Source organism: Zea mays, chromosome 8 (genome assembly GCF_902167145.1).
Source record: "Zea mays cultivar B73 chromosome 8, Zm-B73-REFERENCE-NAM-5.0, whole genome shotgun sequence".
NCBI lineage: Eukaryota > Viridiplantae > Streptophyta > Magnoliopsida > Poales > Poaceae > Zea > Zea mays.
Window position 1 is genome coordinate 166872132 of NC_050103.1, and position 19317 is coordinate 166891448.

General features: G+C 47.5%; 2 protein-coding genes across 2 annotated transcripts; one reads left to right on the forward strand and one right to left on the reverse strand.

Annotated features, from left to right (window-relative positions):
• Positions 1–2930: 2930 nt before the first annotated feature.
• LOC109941937 (uncharacterized) lies at positions 2931–4103 on the forward strand. Its single transcript, XM_020543208.1, has one exon. The coding sequence runs from the start codon at positions 3588–3590 to the stop codon at positions 4101–4103; it is 516 nt and encodes a 171-aa protein (XP_020398797.1). The 5' UTR covers positions 2931–3587.
• A 13140-nt stretch (positions 4104–17243) lies between these two features.
• LOC111589918 (uncharacterized) lies at positions 17244–19286 on the reverse strand. The gene is made up of 3 exons (XM_023300801.2): positions 18912–19286; positions 18399–18833; positions 17244–18303 (listed from the first exon to the last, which is right to left on the reverse strand). Exons 1-3 carry the CDS (start codon positions 19080–19082, stop codon positions 17428–17430), a joined length of 1482 nt encoding a protein of 493 aa, XP_023156569.1. The 5' UTR covers positions 19083–19286; the 3' UTR covers positions 17244–17427.
• Positions 19287–19317: the final 31 nt, after the last annotated feature.

Here is a 19317-nt window from a genome sequence, read left to right on the forward strand (position 1 = left end):
GGCAGAACGTGATCATCCGGAAGCAGACTCCCAATAACCGTCAACAAGCCATCGAATGCGTCTCTACTCATGTTGTACTGCGACTTGAACGCCATTACACGCCCAATGGCATCCAGTTGAGAAACCTTTGTCTGGCCGTGAAGGGGCTTCTGTGCCGCGTCGAACATGTCGTAGAACGCCTTTGCAGTCGGCTCTGGCTCGTCATCCATACATCCTCCCGTGTACTGTGCCTCCTGATAGTCGTTCAACATATCTGCTACCCCCGCATCCGCGTCATAATCCTCGACACGTTGTCTCAGCACCTCCTCTCTCGTACGATGCGCTTCACCATGAAATATCCACCGAGTATAGCCCGACGTAAATCCATTCTTCCAAATATGTTCTACCATGGTCTTCTTTGGTTTTCTTTTCCGGTTGTCACATTTGCTGCACGGGCACGGGACTAGACTCGCTCCTTTAGCAGCTTCGCCATATGCCCGTTCCACGAAATCATCAGTCTTTCTAATCCATTCAGTGGTGACATCGTTCCTTCCTCTACGGCCCGTGTACATCCACTCACGGTCCTCCATCCCCTAACAGAAGCCTAGCAACAGAAAATTTCGGCAGCACCTCCCCTGCACGGGGAGGTTTCGAAATCCTGCAAATAAAAGTATCAGCACGATGGCTGTCTTCCACGCATAATTCAACGGCACGATGGCCGGAAATCCATTCATAAAATGATAAGGACATTCAACCTACGCACAAATACCCTCATTCTCCTTCTCATTAAAAATGTGACTGTGTCTACTTTGATTACATTACTATAAACATGTGTTTGTTCAAATTAAAAGGTGGCGTAAATAATATTGTTTATTAACTAATACCGGTTCGTTATCAACAAATGACCAAAACAGTTAAACATGCATATAAATATTTTTGTTTATTAACTAACAAACACGCAACATATAAACATGCATAAATTCATGAACACACATATAAACACGCATATAAATAATATAAAAACGCATAATTTATACCTTCGGTGGCGGGGCGACGAGCGAGCGGGTGCGGCGGGGACGGCCGTGGGGAGGGGGCGGACAGACGGCGCACGGCACACGGCCGCGGAGAGCACGACGCACGGCCGAGGAGGGCGCGGCGGGCGGCGCGGCGGGTGGCGCGGCGGGCGGCGCGGCAAGCGGCGCGGCGGGCACGGCGCACGGCCTCCAAGGCAGACGGCGGGCGGCGCGGCGGCGGGCGGCGCGGCCTCCAAGGCGGGCAGACGGCGGGCGGCGCGGCGGCGGACACTACGGCGGCGCGGCGGCGCGGGCAAAGAAAGAGAGAGCGTGAGAGAAGAGAAAGGAGAAAGAAGAACCGGCATATAGTTATTTTCCTTCTTTGCCGAGTGCCAGCGATCTGGCACTCGGCAAAGATTTTTTAAAAATTGTAAAATATTCTTTGCCGAGTGCCAGATCGGCGGTACTCGGCAAAGAGTTCTTTGCCGAGTGTCCCCCGTTGCGGCACTCGGCAAAGAGTCTTTACTACTTCTTTGCCGAGTGCCCCCAGTAGCGGCACTCGGCAAAGAGTCTTTACTACATCTTTGCCGAGTGCCACACATCTAGCACTCGGCAAAGCCCTCTTTGCCGAGTGTCATCTCCAGACACTCGGCAAAGTGTATTTTCATTTTTTTTATTTTGCCTCTCAAACTTTTTGTGGTATGTTCCTACACTATGTAGACCTACATGTATCATTTGTGGACAATTATAACATAGTTTACATAGTTAGTAGATTTAGTTCGTTTATTTGAATTACTTCGGAAAATTCAAATTTGAACTGCAGGTCACTCGAAACTTGGAAAACCGTGCATGAAAAAATGATATTCATGTTACTTAGCATAAGTTACGACCGATTGCAGAAGCGTACCGGAAACTTCGAGCAACATGCTCACTAAACATGGCCGTGAACTTGGCATCCACATGTTTAAAAATTGTATAAAACACAAACAAAGTCAGAAAATCATGAAACTTGTCCACGTGTCATGATATCATATGTACAGGCTGTGATAAAAATTTTAGAATGTTTGGAGAAAGTTGTGAGACACTATGTGTAGAAACCTAAGAGATCCACATGAAATCTAGGTTTATTTCATGTGGATCTCTTAGGTTTCTACACATAGTGTCTCACAACTTTCTCCAAACATTCTAAAATTTTTATCACAGCCTATACATATGATATCATGACACGTGGACAAGTTTCATGATGTTCTGACTTTGTTTGTGTTTTATACAATTTTTAAACATGTGGATGCCAAGTTCACGGCCATGTTTAGTGAGCATGTTGCTCGAAGTTTCCGGTACGCTTCTGCAATCGGTCGTAACTTATGCTAAGTAACATGAATATCATTTTTTCATGCACGGTTTTCCAAGTTTCGAGTGACCTGCAGTTCAAATTTGAATTTTCCGAAGAAATTCAAATAAACGAACTAAATCTACTAACTATGTAAACTATGTTATAATTGTCCACAAATGATACATGTAGGTCTACATAGTGTAGGAACATACCACAAAAAGTTTGGGAGACAAAATAAAAAAAATGAAAATACACTTTGCCGAGTGTCTAGGTATGACACTCGGCAAAGAGGGCTTTGCCGAGTGTCTATTACGTAGCACTTGGCAAAGAAGCCTCTTTGCCGAGTGCCAGCCGTTGGCTCTCGGCAAAGACTGACGGCCGTCAGCTCTGGGACGGCCGCTGACGGCCCTTTGCCGAGAGCCCCGTTTGCCGAGTGCGTTACACTCGGCAAACTTGTCTTTGCCGAGTGCCTACCTGTGCCGAGTGTTTAGCATTCGGTAAAGGGGCTCTTTGCCGAGAGCCTAACTTTACCGAGTGCGGCACTCGGCAAAGCCTTCTTTACCGAGTGCCCGACAAAAGGCACTCGGCAAAGAATGTAACACTCGGCAAAGCCTCGGATTCCGGTAGTGGCTCATGTTGAGTACGTACCAGCATGCAGCAGCTCTTGCATGGCGAGTGGCTACAGGGAGAGACGGGGAGGGAGGCGATGTCCCCCTCTAATCCTTTCCAAGTTTCATAAGAGCTACTAATTTTTTTAGCTAATCATAACATAAATAGTGTAAAATACTTTCTAACAACCCTCTTAATCTAATTTGCCCCTTTCAAATTCAAATCCTGGCTTCGCCCTGTGCTTGCTTCACCATAACAAGTAACAAATGACATGTCCAAAGTTGCGCTCGATCTCAACAAGGCAACAAAATCTGCGTCAAGACGATCTACGAGGACAATATAGGCTTCCTCCAGACAAGCAGACAGCTATTACTTGCTGCTAATATTGCCTATTGTCATGTACTTACTCCGCTCTTTTTTATTTATCATGTTTTAATTTAAAAATAAACTAGCCGTACCGATAAATATTCGAGAACTGGTCACTTACCATGCAGCATACACGCAGATGCAAATAGGCTAGAACCTGGCTGCTGAGTGCTGCCCTCCTCGACCTAGACCGTGTCTCCTTATAACCTCCTCGTACGTCTGCGCTCGCTCGTCGTCTCGGCTCGGCTCAACTCTGTTCTCCAGCAGAAAAGGCAAGGACGAAGAATATGGCAGCGACGGTGGTGACGACGACGACGAGCAAGGCAGCGAGGACGAAGAGCGGCCTGATCTCGAGAATCCTGCAGCGGTGCAAGTCCGGGCTGAGCGTCGGGTCCGGGCGGTCGCCGTCGCCGTCGGGGTGCTTCCCCGTGTACGTGGGCCCCGGGCGGGAGCGGTTCGTGGTGCGCGCCGAGTGCGCCAACCACCCGCTGTTCCGGCGCCTCCTGGACGACGCGGAGCGCGAGTACGGCTACGCGGCGCAGGGCCCGATCGCGCTGCCCGACTGCGGCGTCGCCGCCTTCCTCGACGTGCTGTGCCAGATGGAGCGCGCCGGCGCCGACGGAGAGGTCGCCGTCGCTTCCACGCCGATATGCGGCATGAACAGCGGTAGCAAGGGCCGCGCCGCCGGGTACCGGATGCTGTTGTCGCCGGTGAATGGTTGGTGGAAGGAGGTGAGAGCGAACAGAAAGAAAAGATTAGCCACTAACACATCACATATGGGGGTCGATGCTAATCATGGTTAGTGAGCTAATGATTGTTGGGTTCTCTCTTTCTGTCGAAGGTCACTGTTTTGATTCATCTAACAAACATGTTACAGGACCAAATGGCGAAGGTAGAACAACGAAGGAACGAAATGACACAACAGAGCTTCGACAAATGATACGATCACAAGTTCGGCTTAAGATGATTCTAAAGGTCTTGTAACAAACCAAATCAAGAGTAGAAAGACAACTTTACCCTTAATATTTGTATTACAACAAATGTATAGATATCAACGACACAATTATACTTTCGCCTGGACTGCGCCCCATATCTATAAATAGATGAACAGTACTCTGTACTGTTCATGCGATCATTGAAGAGAGTAATTAGAGAAAGCCTAAAAATGCTATCTCGATTATTCACTCTCCAAAGGTAATTCTTGTATTTCCCTTGGCTCGCGGAGCCAAAGATAAATATGTAATCATTTGTTCTTGTATTTCTCAAAGTATAGTCTTGTTAGAACATCTCGTTCCTTAAAACTTGAAGCCATTTCGAGCTCTTCCCGCGTTTTGCGGTCGTTGTTTTGTAGAAAGGTCCTTTGTCTTTCCGCGATTCAACCCATGGTCCTCGCCTAAACCCCAATCAGGTTCGGTTGGGCGGCCCATCGCGGTCCCCCGAGCACCGATCTCGCCTCGCCCAAACCCTAGCATGTTGTCGCCGCCTCCTCCTACTCTGCCTGCTTCGAAGCCCTTGACTCGCTTCACCGCCTCGACGAGCCTCTCAACAACCTTCGCCACAGCGACGGGCACGAGCCCCTCCACCGCCTCCGACTTGTCGCCTCGGCACACCGCTTTCTGAAATGGAAATAGGGTTAATCATTTCCTATAATTAAATTTTGGTGGTTGACGACCGACACAAACACATGGACTAACTAGTTTGTCTAGAATTCATGTATTATAGGTGCATAAAGTTCAACACAAACCAAGAAAGAATTTAGTTAGGGGGCACAATTTAATTGGAGCAAAGAACTTGAGTGTGCTGAAAATTGGGGCACCGGACAGTCCGGTGCACCAGGCCGTACAACTCCAAACCAGCCACTCTCGGGAATTCCAGGGCGCGCTCCGCTATAATTCACCGGACTGTCCGGTGAGCCAGCGAAGCAACGGCTAGCTCGCGTCAACGGTCGACTGCAAAAGCACCTGCCACGTTGAACAATGCGTGGCAGAGTCAGAGCAGCAAAGTCAGAGGGCACCGGACTGTCTGATGCCTCAAGAAGACAAAGGCTCCAACGGTCGACCAGCTCCAAACCCTAACAGTTAGCTGACGGGGCGGAGCACCGGACAATGAACAGTTGGTGTCTGGTGGCACACCGGACTGTCCGGTGCGCCCATCGCCAGCAGCCTTGGCCAACGACTACAAGGTGGTTGGGGGCTATTAATACCCCCCAACCACCACAACCTTTGGCATCCAAGCATTCCAAATATCTCATTCAATACAAGAGCAAAAGACTGCACTCCAAGACATATAAAATAGATTGAATCCTCTCTAAGCCTCCAAATCAACTCAATTCCATTAGGGACTTGAGAGATGGTGTTTTGTGTTCTTTGTTGCTCTTGTTGCTTGGCTTGGCCTTTTTTTCTTTTCCCATTCTTATTCTCAAGTGCTTTGTAAGCGAAGCAAGAGACACTAAGTGTGTGGTGGTCCTTGCGGGGTCTTAGTGACCCGTGAGATTAAGGAAGAAGGCTCACTCGGTCTAATTGACCGTTTGAGAGAGGAAAAGGGTTGAAATAGACCCAGTCTTAGTGACCTCCTCAACGGGGACTAGGTTCTTTGGAACCAAACCTCGGTAAAACAAATCATTTTGTTCACTCGCCTTGATTCTTGTTTGATTTGTTTTCCCTCTCTTCGGACTTGAATTTAATTCTAACGCTAACCCCCGAACTTAGTGTGTGTTTAAAGTTATAAATTTTAGGTTTCGCCTATTCACCCCCCTCCCTCTAGGCGACTTTCACTTTCTTACTAGGGCGGCACCGTTGTTCGCGCAGAGCAACAGAGATGCCGCATCCGCATGGACTCTGCTGCCACTGCCCCCCTCGAATCTGCCTTCGCCTCTTCCACCAACGTCGCAGGCAAGGAGATGTCTGCCCGCCACCTCGCCCACCGCACTACCCCAACATGACCTCCTCCTCGCGCTCCTCCACATGGTCCCCTGTGCCCCGCTCTGCCGCCTCCTCGACAATATCTAGGAGGTTCTGCTCGCCACCAGGCTCACCCTCCTCTTCCCCGTCGTCCTACTGACGTTTGTCGTGCGAATCTTCCACTTTAGCTAGGCAACTCCTCTCCATCTCCCTCTTCCTCCTCCTCCTACTATCATTGCAACTTTTCCCCTTTAGTATGTGAAATGGTGGTATGTTCTGTGTTTGAAACATGCAAGTTTCACAGATGTTCAAATAATGCAACCAGATATTCATATAATGCACAGAGCCGACAGTGGGGTGTGCGAGGGATTGCTCGTGGTTTTGCTCGTGCATCTCTAGCGTAGTCTGCATCTCGTGCTGCTACCTGCCTGTTTCTGTTGATGCATCTCTATGTGATTCTAACAACCAAGAAGCATATGTGGCCTCTATTTAATCCACCATAAAGAAGTATTTGGCGTGTTGGCCCTATTTCTTTTCCAGTGATCAAGTACACTTGCAATCTCAGAAATGGTGCTTTCAATTGTTCCCTTTTTAAATTTATGTTCAATTTTTTGTGTTACAAAATCATGTTTCTATTTTCATTTTACTCAATCGGATTGTAGCTAATACGTTTTTTGTTCAAACTCATTTTGTTTTCATGTTTGCATTTTCCTATATTTTTTGCCTTTGCAGAACAGATACGGTGGAATTGAGATGTTTGGTTCTATATATAGAGTGTAGGCATTGAATAGAATCAGGTCTACATACTTATTTTTATGCAATCAAAGTAGCTGTTAGTGGGTTCCTAGAATGACAATGTTGGTTTGGTTGAGAAGGAACATGGAAATCAGAAAGTTTTGCTCTCAGGCATCAATCTTGACGAGGATGCAAAACCAAAAGGGGACAACTGTGAACAGTGGTCATTGTTCGCCGACACTGGTAAAACTCTGCACAAATCACCAACAAACGCTTACACTGCAATGAATATAGCAATTTGATAACTTGCAATGGTCTATCTTATTTGAATTATATCTGCTCAACTCAAGCATCATTGACGTTGGCGCTGGCCTCCTCTATACAAGGCCAGGGGTAAGTGCATTCCTCCCTTTATTAGCTGATTCCTTATCCTCTCTGTCTCTTGTTCGTATTTTGTAGACCTGGATCCGAGATATCGCCAGCTCCCTCTTTTTCATTGCGGCCCTCATTGCTCTTCCCTACCACCAGACACCGTTGTAATAGAATTGCTGATATCGATGTCATCTGTGAACTGACTGTCGAGGAGGCCTCCGTGTATACAGGTTTGTTTTGCTATCGAGGACTGCTTCTATATCATATTCGTCTGCTTGCTGGGTGATATTCTTTGGTTCGTGATCTAGGCGTCCTTTTGGTCATCCTGGAGTGACTTCCACAAGCTAGATAGTCTAGGCCAAATAATATCAATACGTGATGAAAAAAATCTGTGTCATACCTACAAATATAACAACGAAATTTGTCATCAAAATATAAAATAGTGGAACAAGATGGTGTATATAAATAGGGGAAACACAAGAGAGTGGACATAAAATAGTTGCATTGGATATGTTGATGGACCTGTATTTGCTTTGGGTGTGCAATGGCTACGAACTCATATTTAGGATGCGAGTGTAGCTACTAGATTTATTTCATGATGATCTATTTACATAAGCTATATAGAGCAAACCTAGATTGCGTAGGGAACAGATGCAACTACAAGTTTGTACCTTCAACATTTGAATTCCATCTTCATAAGTGAGCTTCGAAGTTTTGTCTAAATACTGCCGGACGTTATTAGTGGTGGCTACATAACCAAAGAGCTTAATAGTAAAATTACAAAATAGGCAAGAATGTTTACCTTCGAAGGTTCAGATGGATATTGCATGTTTAGTGTTTCAAGTTCTTTCTTGTGGTTTTCAGACAAGTGTTTAGATATTGATACGAATAAGCCATCTACGATGTCACAGACCAGTGTAAAATATGTAATTATAATGACTGCTTCAGGCAATTAAATTGTGCATTCTCACAATCTTACCTCGAAATAATGCTCCTTATCCCCATTTCAACATCAAGACCAATGAAATCATAGAGATGCATGTGTATGTTTGGATTTTCTGCTCTAAACATAGGTCTGGCCTCAAATACTCCTTTTGGCTAAATGGTGGTCCTGATTGGCAAAATCACGTAAGTGGTTAGGACGTGTATCAACAGATGCCTGCTTTTCATTTCAGTTTGAGTGAGGCTTCGAAGCCATCCAAAAAGTTACTTACACACTCATCATTCTTCCAAGCTTGTTCAAGTGCTTAATTTCTTGTTAATTGCAGTCAAAATATTTTAGATTGGTATGAGAACAAAGTCCTTGAACTCCACTCATATGATATTTTATGTTAACAACTGGATAAGATACTATCTTGTTTATCTCTGGCGTCATGGATTTGATAGTTTTTATGGTCTTATGTACTAATTTAAATTTAAATATTCTACAGTTTGCTGAGTCCATTTCCAGCGGCAAGTCGGTATGCAACCGAAAGTCGTGGTTTCATTTTTTATCTATGAATCTATTATAAATAAAAGCTAAAGTAAGAGTACACTTGTTTGTAATATTTCAAAAACAGACCATGTCATTTCTATTTCGTGCTGCCAGATTTCAGAAGCTGGTATTTTACTAGTAACAGTGATGGCATTTGATGATGAACTAGATGTAGCAGATGGCATTGGAGAAGCTGATGTGATTCTTGCATCAAGTTTTTGAAATGAAGCAAAATCTCTGGATTAGTAGTGCTGCCAAATACCGCAAGCTTCCCATATTTGTTGCCAAGATGATTGTGCTTGCATTGACATACTTCTTTTTTATATTGTAAATGGCAGACTAATACGATGGCTCAAATAGTTAAGGCTATCAGAATGCCTCGCAAGATGAACATGAACTGAGACAAAATTTTAAAGATGAACACGGAAATTGCAACATACTTTAATGTAAATTGCTGCATATTTTAATGTTAAAGATGAACATGGACTGGGACAACTTGGTTATCATATTACTAGATTGGACCATATGCTAAATGGTTGAACTCAAGCATAATAAAAGCTTACCTTCTACAAACTACTGATGACCATCTTCATGATGGTACTACTGCATTTTCAAGTTTGAAAAGATTATACACATGGTATAGTCCAGCTATACAATCTTGACCATTTAGGTAACACACCTCGCTCTTGCAACAAACATAATCTGATCGTGTGGGTATTTCACCAGAAAAGGCAATGGAAATTAAAACTTTGAGGTGCGTAATTTGACAATACAAACATAATATTCTGATACTGTTGGTAAGAGGGCAAGATGCCATTTTTCAGTATTCCTTGTATCATGAGACCATATATGATCTATTAACAACATATCTGTAGTAGAGAATACATGTATCAGTGCACCTCACAAGAGGACTACGGTGGTAGTTTCATGGTGGCAAGGATAGCAACAAAATGAAAGTGGAACACCCAAAATGCTGAAAGGAGGCAGAGTCCGTGTATTCGAATTGAGGTTGTCTTTTATGTAAATAAAATTGAACCGCCAAAAAAGTTCAATGGTTTTATTAATATGCATCACATTTGGATATAAGCATAAAAATAAGTGCAAGATCAAGTGACCTTGATATAGCGCCCGATAGGGCGCTGTTTTCTAGTATAAATAAAAGAGAGAAGGATTCTTATCATTTGCTCATCATTTTGACATGAAAACCTTCATTATGTTATAAAGCTTCACTTCCAAACAATCGTTATTCGAAGGATTGATCGGAAGTGGAATTGCATATCTGTTATCACCTTCGTCCAAAAATTATTATCTTCGAAAGGAGATAATGCTTCGAAGGACGAATGTCCTTAATTTTTAATATTGTGTTGTCTTATTTTTGATTTATAGCAATTGAAAACAAGTGACCAAAATGATGCTACGTGAACTCTAGCTAGTATGACTGTATGCATGACTAAAGTGTCATTCACAGCAGAGTTCAATATCATATTGTGTGTATGTGCATGCATGTGTGCTGTGAATTGTGATATATGGTGCTCGTCCATATCTGGTCGGATCGATTGACTCATCCAGATCGTGGACACGACACTTTGGTCTTCGTTTCGATTACGTGATGTTTGGTTAAACCACAGTAAACGCAAACGCAAAGGCGCAAGCTGAATCAAATCATATCCATTCTGGTTACAAAACTTGGAGCGAACCAAACACTACCTATTCCTTCTGTTATTCTTTATTTGTTGTTGTTCGAACGATAAATGGGTTAGTCGGTGCCCTCAGTTTTGCCAGTGTCCTCATTTGTATCATTAGTCATGTTTTTTTGTTCAGTTTTACCTTCTAGTGGTATAGAGTAGAAGGACAAAATTGAGCAAAAAAACACGACTAAGGGTAAAAATGAGGACACCAGCAAAACTAAGGGCACCAGGTTAAAAAAAACCCTTAATTATATCCATATGAGTGACAAAACACCGAACCAAACACTAGCAATACAAGTTTATGGTTTAAAACTCCATCACACTCCGTAGGAAATATGTTGATAATTCATCATTGAAAATGTGTGGACGTGTCGTGGGAGAACTACAAATGAAGTTGTATTTCTGTATTGCGAAGTCCGATTATTGTTTTTTTATGAGAACTAGAGTTTTTTGTCACATATGTATGTCATATGTCATTTTGGTAGGTAAATATTATGTATATTAATTATTTTTTACTGTGCAGTGTGACCTGTCAAGGTTTTCCATTTTTTCAGCAAAAAAAAAACAAAATCCTGTGGTAAACCGTTTTTAAAAATTTTGAATTTAAAATGACAAACCGGTTGATATTGGTGGTCTCGCGAAAAACTGTTACCGGCGGTGTGGACAGTTTTTGAATACAAAACGGTACGGTGAACTCTGAACGAAACTGGCAAACTGCCCAATTTCCTGTCTCGCTTCGCGGAATCGCTCGCCGGCGACGTTGTCCTCGGCGGTGGACGGCTAAGGGTCGTCACATCCTGGCCTGTCGAAGCGTTGCAGGGCGTGGACGCCACCGCGGCCTCGGGCGGCTACAAGGTGAGCGCCTAGGGACCCGCGCAGGGCATCGCGCAGTGCCTCGATCGGCGGCATCGAGGCGGGCGACTGCACCGCGTGCCTGTCGCTGGTGGTGGCGCAGTTCCGCGCTCGCCGCCGATGTGTACCTGGTGCGATGCTCGGTGAGGTACTGGACCGCCAACGTTAACGACCACCTCAGGTTGTCGTCGCAAGGTACGTGGATGCAGATGCGATGACCACAGTACCATACGTAATGATCAGTAGCGCATTTTGATGTTCGATTCGAATTAAAACTACAATATAAAGAGACAAAACATGATAAAAACAGTAAAAGCAGTAGAAGTCAGTACGAATTAAAACCCAGCGAACTAGGTCGGGCTATTTTAACATTCTTTCATTTGATCGTCTTACGCTATATGAAATATGCTACTGTATTTTGCAGTCCCGTGATCAATAAGTTTTCATTAGCATAAACTCGAATCTGTAGGACAAACAAAAAACGCCTTTGTTATCCAAAGTCCAGATCTTAAAAGCAGAAAGAGCGTAGGGTGTGCGAATTAGTCGTTTGGTTGCAACCAGTGTGACCGCTCAGCCACTCAGGTTAAGAGCCAAAGGCTATGAAAAGAGCATACTGAAATCTGGAACATCAATATGAGCAGCTACAGTTACTGTGAGACAGTAATTGCAATAACCTTCTGTGTCTTATTCTTTCAATAAAAAAAAGCATCAGCAACAGCTTGTTTTTTTCACTCTATGTTTAAATTGGGCTTCGTTTGGAACTAGGGAGTTGTTGACACCTTTTTCGGGTGCCAAACACTCAACAAGAACCGGCGGCGGTGCTCTCTGTACAGGCGCGGACGGTCCGCGACCAGGGACCGGACGGTCCGCGACCTGGAGCAGGGGCAAAGGTTCCCTGCCTGACGGCCGGACGGTCCGCGCCTACAGGCCGGACGGTCCGCGCGTACGCAGGGGGTGGCGAAGGTCGCCGGCGGCGCCTGGATCTCGCTCCCGGGAGGGACCCCGTCGGGGAGGAGAGATCCTAGGTGTTGTCTAGGCTCGGCAGGCCGACCTAGACTCCTCTAATTGACGTAGAGTTGAAGAGAGGCGGAGAATTTGGAGATTGAGAGGCTAAACTAGAACTAGACTAGAACTATTCCTAATGCGTAAGGTAAAAACGAGAAATAGACTTGATTTGTTCGATTGATGGGGGGTTCAATCGGTCGTAGCCCTTCATCTATATAAAGGGGGAGGTCTGGATCCGTTTCCAACTGTTTCCCGAGTTAATCCCGCGGTTTTAGGCAACAAATCCCGCGAGAAACTAGGAACCCTAACTGACTCTGCGCGCGCGCGGACCGTCCGCGCCGCCACCGCGGACCGTCCGGACCGCGGACCGTCCGGCCTCAGGGCCGGACCGTCCGCAAGGCTCATTTTAGCCTTCAACATATGCCCCCCTGCCTTTTGGTGAAGGTTAACGAACCAAAAGCATATGAACTAAACCTGATGTAAGTCATCGGCTTTTCAAAATAGAGATCATTCAATAAAGCACCAATGTATAAAGGCCGTTTTGGATTGTGTCTTTCTCGGCCATGACCATTTCATTAATGGATCAAAATGAATAGAATGGAGGTGCCCCCAGCCTGGATAGACAAAGGGACTATACATGTACCATGCATTCATCACCATGTTATTCCACATTTGGGTAGGACAATATACCGACGATGAATAAATGGGTGGAAAGTACCCTGGTCCCATAGGATGAACAGACGATGCTTGTCGCGTCGCCTTTTGGGCCATTTTGTCCGGTCGTTTCGTTTTAGTAGGTGACCGGGGTTTCTTTGTTGACCGATCACGTGGAATGGTCTTTTTGCTAGCATTTTTGGAGAGCAACTGATCAACAGTAGAGTCAGCTTTGATCAGTCGACCATTTGTGCTTCGCCGTTGTGTCTCCTTCCCTTTTAAGGTTTTGTGTGGAGGCTGACGCCTTTGGGCATAGGCGGACTGTCCGGTAGAGTTAGCCGAATCGTCTATCTGAACACCGGACCGTCCGCTCGTAGGTGCCAGATCGTCCGTGATGCTCAGGACAGGCTGTCGTGCTTGACTCATTAATTGTGCCTGCCCCCCGGTGCCTCCGGACTTTTTAGCCTTATTGCCCGGAGCCTTTCGAACAATCTCCTTTTGTGATATATTCGACGTGCGAGGACTACCAATGATTATGTCTTTGCTTTTGCCTTTATCGGCCATTTCGGGCCGAACTAAGATCTTTTTGCATGCGATATCTATTGTATTAACAGGAAATGATTGTGTGTCCACTTGCATTTCCTGAAAAGCCAATCGGCCCTCATTTATGGCCGATTGTACCTGTCGACGAAAAACATTACAGTCATTGGTGGCATGAGAAAAAGAATTATGCCACTTACAATAAGCACGTCTCTTTAATTCATCTATAGGAGGGATAGTATGAGTTAATTTAATGTTGCCATTTTTAAGTAGCTCATCAAATATCTTATCACATTTAGCAACATTAAAGGTAAATTTAATCTCTTCTTGCCGATTCTTTTGAACCGACTGTAAGGAAGAACATGCTGAAGATTTGGCCTTTGTTGGCCAAATAAACTCAGCGGTATATACATCTGCGGATTCATCATCTGAACTATCACGCTCTATTAGATGTATAGTACGGGCGGCCAATTTTGATGTCTCTTTAAATCGGCTTTCACAGGCTAAAGCCCGCTGATGTAGCTGGGCTATCGAAAAGAACTGGGTCCCATCTAATTTGTCTCTTAAGTAGGATAGCAACCCATTAAAAGCTAACCCTGCTAGCTCTTTGTCTGCGACATGGATCCGAAAGCATCGGTTTCTAGTGTCCCGGAACCTCCGGATATAATCATTAACCGATTCTTCGCGTCCTTGTCGAACTGAAGCTAAGTCAGCTAGTCCTAATTCATATTCCCCGGCAAAGAAATGTTCATGAAATTTACTTTCTAACTCATTCCAGGAATTAATGGAATTAGGAGGCAGGGCGGCGTACCATGCAAAAGCGGTACCAGTAAGGGATAGAGAAAATAACCGAACACGAAATGCTTCTCCATCGGCCAATTCACCTAGGTGTGCTAGGAACTGGCCTATGTGTTCGTGTGTGCTTCTCCCATTCTCACCAGAAAACTTAGAAAATTCTGGTATCCTTGCCCCTTGTGGATATGGGACAGTGTCAAACCGGTGATTATACGGCTTTTGGTATGATTGCCCTACTCTGGCTACACTAACTCCGAACTTATCTCGAAATAGTTCGGTCATCTCTTCCCTAATTTTTTCCATTGCACCCGGTGGCAGACCACCGGACCCTGGGCTGTGGGGCTCATTTGGTCGGGTATTAGTATACCGACCTTCTTGCCGTGATCGATCGATAGTGTTGATCGGTCTGTGGTTGTATGGTACGTTATGGTTTAAATATGTAGAGGGTGAAACATACTGCTGCTGAGGTGTGTAATAATTTGGTGCATGGTGTGCAACAACAGGTTCTGCGTATGTGTATCCAGTTTGTCCGGTGGTAAATCCGAACTGACCGGTTGCGTTCGCCATTATCGGGACGCCATGTGGTAGTCCTGGTGCAGGCCCGGACTGTCCGGCAGGGAAAGCCGGACGGTCCGTGTAAGGGCCGGACGGTCCGGGCAGAAGCTCGGACGGTCCGACCGCGTCCAGGGTCACCGGTCTGCCAAGCAGGGACGGCGGTGGTCCTAGGGCGGCCCCAGACTGTCCGGCAGAGCAAGCCGGACGGTCTGCATATGGGCCGGACGGTCCGGGCAAAAGCTCGGACGGTCCGACCGTGTTCATGGGTGCTGATCTACCAAGCAGGGATGGCGGTGGTGGTACTTGTCCTGTATATGAGTTCATCGGCATACCATATAATGGCTGGGGCTGCAAATCCCCATTTGTTGCCGATGTATTAGACATAGATATCCTGTTACTAGTCTCATATGATGGAAGACTAGGAGCAACAGACTTCTCCAACGTACGCGTTAATTTTCTAATTGACTCTTCTAACCCTACAATCTGTTGTTTCATTTGATCCTGCTGCTGATCTACATACTGTTTAATAAATTGGATGTTGTCGGGTTTACTTACGTTGGGGACTTGAAGCGAAGATAGAAGAGATGCGACGTCGGTCTCTCCATGTTTGACAACTTTCTGGTGGCGATCCACCGTGTATTGTGATAAGAATTTCTCCCTCGCTTGACGCATGTAGTCCTCGTATTGCTGTTGCTCATCGGCCGTCCGACTTTCAACAGCCGGCTTCAGGATATTGTCCGGGGAGATATCGGTGTGATCTTTAGAACCGGCCATTTGAGGGCCTGATTTTTAGTAGATCTAAACACCGTCCCCAGCGGAGTCGCCAAAAGTATGTTGACACCTTTTTCGGGTGCCAAACACTCAACAAGAACCGGCGGCGGTGCTCTCTGTACAGGCGCGGACGGTCCGCGACCAGGGACCGGACGGTCCGCGACCTGGAGCAGGGGCAAAGGTTCCCTGCCTGACGGCCGGACGGTCCGCGCCTACAGGCCGGACGGTCCGCGCGTACGCAGGGGGTGGCGAAGGTCGCCGGCGGCGCCTGGATCTCGCTCCCGGGAGGGACCCCGTCGGGGAGGAGAGATCCTAGGTGTTGTCTAGGCTCGGCAGGCCGACCTAGACTCCTCTAATTGACGTAGAGTTGAAGAGAGGCGGAGAATTTGGAGATTGAGAGGCTAAACTAGAACTAGACTAGAACTATTCCTAATGCGTAAGGTAAAAACGAGAAATAGACTTGATTTGTTCGATTGATGGGGGGTTCAATCGGTCGTAGCCCTTCATCTATATAAAGGGGAGGTCTGGATCCGTTTCCAACTGTTTCCCAAGTTAATCCCGCGGTTTTAGGCAACAAATCCCGCGAGAAACTAGGAACCCTAACTGACTCTGCGCGCGCGCGGACCGTCTGCGCCGCCACCGCGGACCGTCCGGACCGCGGACCGTCCGGCCTCAGGGCCGGACCGTCCGCAAGGCTCATTTTAGCCTTCAACAGGAGTCTTATCCATCGGCTGGTACTTTCTCGAGTTGTCTTAAGTGAAACCTTTTTGTGGTTGGTTGAATCAATAGAGAGAGAAAACTGTACAGATGTGTGATACCAATTCAAACGTAGTATGAGAATATAGTTATGGCCTATCCAATGATATTAATTTTGTGTTATAAATCTTAATGCTTCTTCTAACTTTAGAATTTTAATATGACAGAGTGCTTAAAAAGTAAAGTATGAAACATTTTTTCCCTAAGGTTCTCTTCAACGACTCCCTCTCGCGCTCCAACTATCGGTTATGGGGTGGGTTCCGACGCCCCCTCGCCGTCCAACATCTCTCCCCTCGCCGAGGGGGAGCTCTAACCTAATTGATTGTATTTAGTGGAAAATTAATATTGTTGAGTTTAATTAGCCGATAACAATGTATATTATGGTACTACATATATGATATATGGTAGTATTTTTTAAAACTACAAAAACTGAGGTACAAAAGTTAAATAGCTCAATTAAAGGATAATGAGGGAGCTAGATAGGGAGAATGGTTGAATAAGAGGAGAAATAGGGGGAAGAATAATTGAAGGAGAGGTATTTAAATACGAATAGAATGTACGAATGCGGAGATTTGGGAGGAGGAATGGTTGGAGATAGCCTAACATCTCTAGTGAAAACTGACATGGAATATCTTATTAGTAATACTGTAATATAGTAAGATATTAAAGATAACTAGTTCTGGAACTCACAACAATGGCATCATATGTTGTTAACTAAGCAGTGTTTGATTTTTAAGGAATAATTTTTAGTTCATCTATTTTATTTCATTTTGAATCTCTAAATTGTCAAATAAGAAAATTAAAATGGAGTTTTAGTTTCCGAATTTAGCAATTTAGAGACTAAAATGAACCAAACTCCTCCTAACGCTTTTTTTAACATCCATTCAGGTACAACGACGAGTTCACTACGACATACAGGTGCCATCAACTCAACACAAACAAATTTTCAAATCAGAAAAGAAGAAACACAGATAACAGGTACTCAGGTAGCACTTCCGTATACAAGCAAGCAAACATTGGGTCCTCCACTTCAAGCCGCGGTCACCTCGTCCACGAGCCGCTGGAACTCGGCCATGGCCGCGGGCGGCAGCCCCAGCAGGACGCGGACGCCGCCGCCGCCGCCCCCCTCCTCCCCGCACGGCAGGAAGAGCGCCACCTCCTTCTCGGGGAGCGCCGCGGGGCCGCACGCCGCGGGCGGGCCCCACCCGAAGTCGGCCGCGCGGAACGGCAGCCGCGACCACGCCGTGATGAGCAGCGTCGACGCCAGCGACGGCCGCGCGCGCGTCGCCTCGAAGTAGTCCACCGCGGACCGCATGTAGGCGTCCGTCACGGCCCCCGCGGCGCCGCGCACCAGCCGCACAGCGCGCGGCAGCGAGCGCGCCAGCTCCCCCGCGGGGCACGCCGCGCTGGTCAGCACGATGGCGTTGCCGAAGTACCCCTCGGGGAGCGGCGGCGAGAACCTCGGCCGCCCGTCCACCGCGAACAGCAGCTTGCTCGGGCGAGACGCCCGCATCCCCAGCGCCCGCGTGCGCGCGCTCCACACGAACCCGGCCAGCGCCTCGAACGTGGTGCACGCGCGGCCCTCCAGCGCCGCCGCCGCCGCCGCCGCCTTGACGCGCGCGATGGACGCGGGCGTGAACTGGAACGACCGGTGCAGGAGCGGGGAGTCCTCGTACTCGTCCTCGTCGTCGTCGGTGATCTGCGCGAACTCGTGGTGCGGGAAGTCGACCTGCGGCGGGTCGCGCGCGCGGAGGACGGCGCGGTCTAGGGCCGGCGGCAGCGACAGCGGGAGGCCGCGCGCCGTCTCGCCCCACGAGTTGACGAACTGCATGGCGCCGACGCCGTCGAACATGCAGTGGTTGATGGCCAGCCCCAGCACGAAGCCGCCGCACTTGAACTTGGTCACCTTGCAAGTCCATGGATCCATCGCCCGTCGTTATTATCTAATAACTAACTCCATCGATCCAGGAGATCGATGCACGAGCAGCAAATCGTACGTACCTGGGCTGCAAGCAGCGGCATCTCGAGTATGTTCTTGGCGCCGGGGACGCTGTACACGAGCCTGCCGAGCACGGAGGGGTCGGGCTCGGTGACGTCGCCGATGTCCGCCATGGCGCAGTCCGCGTCGGCCTCCACGAACACGGCGCCCTCGCCCGTGCAGTCCACGACCAGCTTCCCGTCGCCCGAGGTCGCCAGCCGCCCGGCGAGCGGGTAGTAGTGAACGAGCACCTTCGCCAGCGACTCCCTCAGCACGTCGCAGGCGCTGACTCCGCCGCCGGCGCCGCCGTCTGCCGCCCTGAAGCAGTACACGGTCTGCACGATGACGGCGATGTTCTGGTCCAGGTTGGAGAGGTAGTAGAGGCCGCCGGGTGTCTCCTCCGCCGGCGTCACCAGCGACGGCTCCCCCTGCTGCTTGATCCGCATCTCGAACACACTCTGCGTGCATATCCGTCGTCCATGTCAGAAACGGCGAGAACACGACTAGCAAAAAAAAACTTGATGAACGGACATTACCATTGCTGGAGTCAGACCAGCAGCGGAGCACAACCGGGACTGGATCTGGACCTGGACGACGCAGCGCGCGTGTAAGAAAGAACTCGGAGGGGAGCGGATCGAGGGAGAAGGCTTATAAGAAGAGGAAGAGAGGTCTCTTGTGCGTGCGCGCGAGTAAGGTGGTTGGGACATTTGGATGGAGTGAGCCAAGGGATGCAGCCAGCATGCAAATGCACGCTCGTAGTTCTTCTCCGAGCAGGTGAGAATCGGAACCGTATTCTAGATGATCTTGGGTTTCAGGAAGGTTGCTAGTGGAAATGGCAAGCACAAGCAGGCAGAGAAGACGGCGACTGCAGCTGTGATCATTTTCATCGGAAGCGTTTCATCTACAGACCTATCCACCAGCGGTGCACACACAGCGTCTGAG

Coding starts and splice junctions, on each gene's coding strand:
- LOC111589918 (XM_023300801.2), bottom strand. CDS start 19,082: ATGTCCCAACCACCTTACTCGCGCGCACGCACAAGAGACCTCTCTTCC. Junction 18,834..18,911: donor CTGGTCTGACTCCAGCAATG/GTAATGTCCGTT, acceptor ATATGCACGCAG/AGTGTGTTCGAGATGCGGAT. Junction 18,304..18,398: donor TGCCGCTGCTTGCAGCCCAG/GTACGTACGATT, acceptor TGGACTTGCAAG/GTGACCAAGTTCAAGTGCGG.
- LOC109941937 (XM_020543208.1), top strand. CDS start 3,588: ATGGCAGCGACGGTGGTGACGACGACGACGAGCAAGGCAGCGAGGACG.